Source organism: Octodon degus, unplaced genomic scaffold (assembly GCF_000260255.1).
Source record: "Octodon degus isolate 3935 unplaced genomic scaffold, OctDeg1.0 scaffold00045, whole genome shotgun sequence".
In the NCBI taxonomy this organism is placed as follows: domain Eukaryota; kingdom Metazoa; phylum Chordata; class Mammalia; order Rodentia; family Octodontidae; genus Octodon; species Octodon degus.
Genome location: NW_004524621.1, coordinates 10,532,133 through 10,540,105, shown reverse-complemented (window position 1 = coordinate 10,540,105; position 7,973 = coordinate 10,532,133). Strand labels below are relative to the sequence as shown.

The following is a 7,973-nucleotide window of genomic DNA, read 5'->3' as shown; positions in this document are numbered from 1 at the left end:
TGGGCTACATAGGATGAACCTGTTTATAAATGAATGAATAAATTTTTAAAAAGAAATAAAATTTAAGGTTGAAGACAATGTGCCATGTATTGTACTTTACCTTAGACTGGAATTAGTACATTCATATGTAAGAAAAGGCTTTATCTCTGTATAAAACCTATCAAGAAGCCAGGTATATGTTTTAGCTTAAAAGGAAATGTTTAAGGTAGCAGTTCTCAAGAAAATGTTTTATTTTTAAATCTCAGGACTCCTTCATAGTCTTCACATATTTCTTTTATTTCATTTTCTTCTCCTTCTGACAGTCCTATTATGCGTATGTTATAACTTTCATAATTGGCTCATAATTCTTTTTAATTTATTAAAATAAACCAAACTATTATTAGCCTTTGCTTTTCAGCTTTTATTTGTTTGTTTTCAGTTCTGGGGATTGAACCCAGGACCTCAAGCATGCTAGACCTCTGCCACTAAGCTACATGCCAAGCTGCTTTTCAATTTTGGAAGTTTCTATTGTGATATCTTCTAGTTGGGAAATTCATTCTCCAAGTCATGGCCAACCTACTAATGAGCCCTTCAAAGATATTCTTTGTTTGTTGTATTTTGGTGTCTAGAATTTACTTTTGAGTTTTAGAATGTCTGTCTCTCTGCTTAGGTTACCCATCTGTTTTTGCTTGCTGTCAGTTTTTTCCATTACAGCCCTTACCACATTAATCACAACTATTTAAATTCCCGGTCTGATAGTTTCAACATCTCAGCTATCTCTGAGTCTAATTCTGTCTTCAAATGTGTTTTTCCCCTCTTAGTATTTTTGTCCTTGTTGAATGCCAGATTTAACATATTCTGCAATGGAAACTGTTCCAGTGGGTGATGTGATGGTACAATGTAGCAGCAAGGAAAATATTTACAATCCTAAAAGTAAGTTTTAGTCTTAGCTTTTTTCTCCCCTGTAGGAGGGATGGGATGTCTAGAACCAGCTAGACCAACATCTCTAATATAATAGAAATAACCTAAAAGCTTTAAGGAACATAAAAGTAGCACAGAAGGGCTGGGGAGATAGCTCAGTGGTCTAAACACCTGCCTGCCAAGCGCAAGGACCCGGGTTTGATCCCTGGTACTGAATGCACTCCTGGCCACCAAAACCAGGTGTAGTGGCACACACCTGTAATCCTAGTGCTGGGGAGGCAGAGACGGAAGGATCATTATGAATCTGAATTGCATAGGGAGAACTTGTACCACATCAATCAATCAATCTTTAAAAAACAATTAGCACAGAAATCATGTACCCAAGGAGAGTCAAGTTGGAAAAAATGAACAGTTAGGAGAGCCTCATTGAATGTGTATATACATGATGAATGAAATGTCCTTGCAGGTGTCACATCTTCTACCCAACACCAATAATAATAATAACAACAGTAATACTAATGATAGGTATTATTTGTTGGTTACCTATTAGATATTCTTTCATTTTAATTTAATCTTTACAAGGACCCAGTGAGTTCGGTATTTTTATTCAATCATAAAAATCAGGAAATAGTTTGCAAATGTTTGAGTCAACTTTTAAAGTTCACATGGGTAAGAACTTACAGAACTCAAATTAATATTCAGATTAGTCTAATGCTAAATGTTGTGGGTTTCTCTGCCATAATGTATGTCACCTTCTCTAAAGTAAGTGCTACAATTGGAGTGTCATTAGCACCTAAGCCCAGGTTCTAAAGAGAAGTAGTCCTGTTGTTAGATCACTGGTTTGGATGTGGCCAAGGTAAATTCTATTAAAATCAAATTGGTAGAAAGACAAACGCTAATAAAGCTACACACTGTATGATTTCATTTCTGTGACAAGTTGGTAAAAAAAAACCTTGGGGGTGAGAATCAGATCATGTGGAATGTTTGGGGTGACACAAATATTTTATTTGTTGATTATAGTGGGTATATGACTGTATGCATGTGTTAAAATTCATCGAACTCATCCTAGTCAGATTGAAATGCCTCAAAAGTGATTGTTTTTATATTCCAAGGGTGAATATGTGAATTATATTTTAATGAGGCTAACTTAAAAACAAATTCATTAAATAAAAGATCTCTATATTGAAAACGACAATAGTCCAAAAATAGGAGACAGAAGAGGATGTCAGAAAATGGAAAGATATCCCTTGCTCTTGGGTAGGAAGAACCAATATAGTAAAAATGGCCATGCTTCTCAAATTGCTATACAGATTTCATACAATCCTAATCAAAATACCATTAGCATTCCTCGCAGAATGATAGAAAACAGTCTTGAAATTCATTTGGAATCAGAAGAGACCTAGAATAGCAAAAGCAATTCTGGGCAACAAAGGCAAGGCTGGGAGCATCACAATCCCTGACTTGAAATTCTACTACAGAGCTACTGTGATAGAAGCAGCATGGTACTGGCGAAACAAAACAGACCTGATGGTCAGTGGAAGAGATTTTAAGATGCAAAAGTGACTCCAAACACACTCAGTCACCTGATCTTTGAAGAAGAGGTCAAATATGGTCTCTGGACAAAAGTCAGCTTCTTTAATCAGTAGTGTTGGGAAAACTGGCTGTCCACATGCTCCAGACTAAAACCAGATCCATGTCTATCGCCATTCACTAAACTAAAATAAAAAGGGATTAAAGAGCTAAATAAAAAGAAACACTAAATCTGCTGAAAGATGGAACAGGTAAAACTCTTGAAGATACAGATGTAGGCAAAGCTGTTATGAACAAAACTCCAGTCACACAGGAATTACTACGAAGAACAACAACTAGAATCTCATCATAAAATAGCTTTTCATAGCAAAAGAGATCAGCAACAAAGTGAAAAGATAACTGACTGAGTGGGAAAATTTTTTTCCCAGCTATTCCTCAGACAAATATCTAAAATACATAAAGAACTGAAAAAATTAGGCCCCTCAGATTCAAAGACCCAATCGAAAAATGGGCATCTCAGATGAATAGACACACCTCAGATGAAATACAAATGGCAAATAAATATATGGAAAAATGTTCAACATCACTGGTCATTTGAGAGATGCAAATTCAAATAACAAATGAGATTTCATCTTATCCCGTAAAGAACGGCTAATATTAAGGAAGCAATCCATAACAAGTGTTATAGGGGCCGTGGGGAACAGCTCCTACACACTGTTGGAATGTAGGCTGGTGCAGCCACTTGGAAATCAGTGTGGAGATTTTGCAAAAAACTAGGATTAGAGATTCCACTTGGCCCACCTATTCCCCTTCGGGGTATCTTCCTGAATGAATTAAGAACATCATACCACAGAGATACATGTGCAACTAGGTGCAGCACAGTATGTAATAGCTAAATCTTGGAAGCAACCCAAATGGTCGTCAGTCAATGAATGGAAAAAAAAATGTGTTTTGTAAATAATGGAGTATTACTCAACTATAAAGGATAAAATTGCTAGCTGTAAATATCTCCTTTTGGAGTGTGTAGATAAATAATTTCTTCTTTTTTAAAAGTGTATTTGATTGTGGCAGTCTCACTACACAGCTTGGACTTGTGGTGATCCTCCTGCTTTCAGCCTCTCCAGCGCTGGGCTTACAGGAAGTGTCTGGGTAGGTGCAGCAGACTGCTCTCACTCCCACACATAGATCAGCATATTCAATACTTTGTAGAGCTCATTCAACTTTGGGTTTCTGACACTTAGAACTAAAAATTACTAATTAAATTGATTCAACTGGATCAGGCTCTGTGCCACTATGGCCAGAGAGGACATTAAATGCTATCAAAAAATAAGTGTCAGGCTATTCATACTTTCAGTCAGTGAGGAATCTAGTTGCAGCTTAGATTCCAAAAAGAATGCAACACTTCCCGCCAGAGCTATTGGGCACCCTCCTCCCTGTTGCTACAGTAAAGAAAACAAGGATTATAGATTGAAATAGAGGCTTCGGACAGAAGAGAACTCAGGGGTTGGTAAGGAAGCAGAAAGATCAAGCCATAGAATAACACTGACATCAAAAGATAGGAAGGTTGCTAGCATCTTGCTAAGACCGGCTTATGAGAGATCTTTGATAGCGCAGAACAGAGATTCTTTCATGCAATCCTCAGCTGGTTCCAGAAAGGTGAGATGCACCTAGTGTAGAACATGATTATGCCTGCTCAGCAGGACCAGGGGATTAGAAGCTCCACTTAGAAGTGGCTGAGAAATGAGGCAGGGAATGGGTGGTAAGCTCTGAATCAGAGCCTAGTATCTATAAAAAAAATATAAATTGTTCTTAAAGAGAAATATGTATTTTGGCCAGCAAATAGGTTCACTTTAGTCCACTGAGCTGTCTGGCCGGCCCTTCCCACTTTCATTTTATGGTAAGTTTGAAGTTTTTTCACTTCTATTATTACAAGTGACTCCATTAATTGATAATTCTATGTTTTTTTGGCAATAATTATGAAAATTCTTGCAAACTGGGAGTACCCAGTCTACAGATTGTTTTAAAACAACTCATGAACATAAAAATTTATCCATTATTGAGGCTGACATAATGTCCCCTTTTGTAGGCATGAAGATAAACACAAGCATTTGTTCAGCATTTTTTTTTTGTAGTCAGAGAGCCAACATATTTTCCAGACCCCAAATATCTTTGTCCCCACAGGAAATGCCATAGACCAGACAACTGAGCCCTCATCGCAGGAGGTAAGACAATCCTGCTTACTCCTATTAGGAATAAAAACACTCATAAATATGAATCAATCAATTGATAAAAGTGAAAATTAAAGGAATTTAATTTAACAAATACTTGTTAGCAAATTTTTCATTGAGCAAAAGGAGTTGAGTTTGTTTTCTTGGGAGTCGGGGTACAGGCAGCCCCTGCAAAGGACCCATCCTGGCTGTGCCTCTCATGTCCCTGAGCCAAGACTGCCATTCTCTATTGAAGACCAGGTTGGAAGAAGCTGACTACCTGGGTGACTTTCACGAAGAATGCTACAGAGATGTACGCTTCAGACAAATACCTGCAGGTGCTAGTGAAGGCAGTGGGGCTGTGCAAAGGGAGAGAGTAAACGGCTGTGGGGAAGCTGGGATGGCTCTTTAGAGGTCTCCCTGATATAGGGGAAATGAAACTTTGGACCTGAAAGGTACCCAGGATCCGTTCGTGTTCTCTAAAATCAAAGAATTAATTTTAGGAACAAAAAAGTTAAGAGCAGAACTTTTATTGAGAAAGAAAGCTTTTGTCCAAGAGAGAAGAGGGACCTGAATGGGTTGCCCAGGAAGCTGTCTCTTCCAGGTTATTTTTATAGGGCAAAATCATGCAAGGCTAAAGTTGAGAAAATGGGAACTCGCTTAGGTGGGGATGAAGTGGGACAAAACTGTGGTCAACCAATGAGATTAGAAGCACCATTGCTCAGGTAAAACTGATTAAATCCAGGACTAAATGGGGAAGTGAGTCATGTAGCAAGCAGGCATGAATATAGAACAGGACTTTGTCTGGTAGCCAGTCGGTTACCAGTTGCATTAGTGATTCTTCATAAGGTGATGATCAACCCTGGATGCTAAGCATCAGGAGGTCAGTATTTGTTTAATCTTTGGTCTTTAGATCCGGCCCACAGCAGGAGCATCCGTCCCTCTTACAGTTGTAAGGTATCTTGTCTTCTGTGTTATCTCCTATAAGGGTCTAGCCCTGTCTGACTGCCTGTATTTCTATCTAATTCAGCTGCCTCTGACATCCCCTTTTGAGGCAGGAGTGACTAGGCTTTGATGCTGACATTGATGAGTCACTGCATATGGATTTCATCTTGAGAAGGGAATATGACTTTTCCAGAGTCAAGGGACTCACCTGAAAGCTGTCCCTTGCCAGCATGCTCAGCAGCTGGGATGACGAGTGTTTCAGTGGTAGGTGGGGATGGGCTTCTGGGCAGCACCCCACAGCACTCTCTATACAATCTTACCCAATACTTCTCAGCTTAATGTGCATGCAAATTACCCAGTGGATCTTGTTAAAATGAAGATTCTAACTTAGCAGATCCACAGTGGGTCCTAACCGTTTGGCAATAACTCCCAGGAGAGGCTGGTAGTAAGTCCATGGACCACACCGCGGGAAGCGTGCCTCTAAATGCAACTTATTCCTCATCTCAGATTGCTAAGTAATAACTTTCAGAGTATAAGAGTCAGGAATATATCCCACCATCACAGGGGAAAGCATTTTTCAGCCACCAGGCCCTTCACAGCAGCCTTCACATCTTTGTTCCTTAGACTATAGATGATGGGGTTCAGCATGGGGGTCAGAAGGCCATAGAAGAGGGAGATGAGCTTGTCCGTGAGATCCTGCTTGTCTGCCCCCAGTGGGTCCTTGGACTTGGGCTTCCCGTACATGAAGAGGATGGTCCCATAGAAGATGACCACGACTGTGAGGTGGGCAGAGCAGGTGGAGAAGGCCTTTTTCCTGCCCTCAGCTGAGGGGATCCTCAGGATGGTGGTGAGGATGAAGACATAGGAGACAAAGATGAACAGGACTGGCACCCCAAGGAAGATCACATTGGCCACTCCCATGCTGATCACATTAATGGAGATGTCAGCACAGGCCAACTTTAGAACTGCCAAGATCTCACAGATAAAATGGTTGATGACGTTGTCCCCACAGAAGGGCAATTGTACTGCAAGGGAGATCTGCACCAAGGAGTTGGCTCCACCAGCCACCCAGGAGCTGATGGCCATGGGCATGTAGGCAGCCTTGCTCATGACCACAGGGTAGCGAAGGGGATTGCAGATGGCCACATAGCGATCAAAGGCCATCATGCCCAGGAGCACACACTCTGTGGCTCCCATGGCAAAGGACAGAAACATCTGCACAGCACAACCTGAGAAGGAGATGATTTTCCTAGGAGTGAGGAAACCATCCAGGACCAGAGGGACTGAGGAGGTAGTGTAGCAGATATCCAGGAAGGAGAGGTTCCCCAGGAAGAAGTACATTGGTGTGTGCAGGTGAGAGTCAAGGATGGTCACCAGGATGAGGACCCCATTGCCCAGCAGGATCACCAGGTACATGGACAAGATAAGCACAAAGAATGTTTTCTCCAGTTTTGGGTGAGCAGAGAGGCCCAGCAAGACAAATTCTGTCACAGTAGACTGGTTGGATGCTTCCATTTCAAACTTTCTTCTTCATCCCTACAGAAACTGAAGGCAGAGAATATGTGTTCACTGACTTGCTAGGGTCATACATGATAATCACAGTATAATCTTTAAAATGCCAGATAAAGCTACCCTGTGAAATTCAACTTTAAACCAATTTATCTAAAAGACAGGGCATGTAGCAAACCTTGGAAGAACAGACTTTGGAAATCTGATGATATTTAATAAAAGGAAGGGCATTTCTGTCTGATCAGAGATATTAACATATATTTACATATGCCATTTCCAACACTTTGTAGGGAAGCCAGGACCTCTGACTCATTCTGTTTCTGCCATGTAAATAGAGCTCTTGCCCACTGAGGTCATATGGCCCCTTCCTCTCACCTGGTTGCTCTTCACCCAGCAAGTTTCTACTGTAATTTGACTTCCCACACAGACAACCTTATATGGAAAGAGTGTATTAACTTGAAAATATAAAGTTTCTTACCTCTTTTGCATTTATACTTCAGTCTCTTATGAATTCAGTGTAAATCAGTTCATCTGATCTTGACAGCCTTCTCAGCAAAATCTGACCAAAATGAATTTTTAGATTCTATTCGGTGGATTCCCCACCAAGTCCCCAGTCTCCTCCCTAGATGGACTCAGGTATTTCTTCCTGTGACCACACCTGGCTGCTCTGGGACTTGGCTGGAGAGGCAGCATCTTACCTGATTGTTGGAGCCTACTCAGAACTCATGTTTCCCAGCTTGGGTCAGATAGGAACTTCAGTCACACCTACACCCAATTTGCAGACGTGTTCACATGCAGATCTACTCAGCCTCCCTCCCTAGGCACTGTAGATGGTTACAATTTATTGATAGTGAGAGTCCAAACACCAGATATTGTCAGACC

The 7,973-nt window shown here is 40.7% G+C and overlaps 1 protein-coding gene across 1 annotated transcript; it reads right to left on the bottom strand.

Annotated features, from left to right (window-relative positions):
• Nucleotides 1-6,140: 6,140 nt before the first annotated feature.
• Nucleotides 6,141-7,103, bottom strand: LOC101584787 (olfactory receptor 13C7-like). Its single transcript, XM_004631982.1, has one exon. It carries the CDS (start codon nucleotides 7,095-7,097, stop codon nucleotides 6,141-6,143), a length of 957 nt encoding a protein of 318 aa, XP_004632039.1. The 5' UTR covers nucleotides 7,098-7,103.
• Between the last annotated feature and the right edge of the window lie 870 nt (nucleotides 7,104-7,973).

Bases quoted from the DNA above. Each gene is read 5' to 3' on its own strand.
- LOC101584787 (XM_004631982.1), bottom strand. From the start codon at position 7,097: ATGGAAGCATCCAACCAGTCTACTGTGACAGAATTTGTCTTGCTGGGC.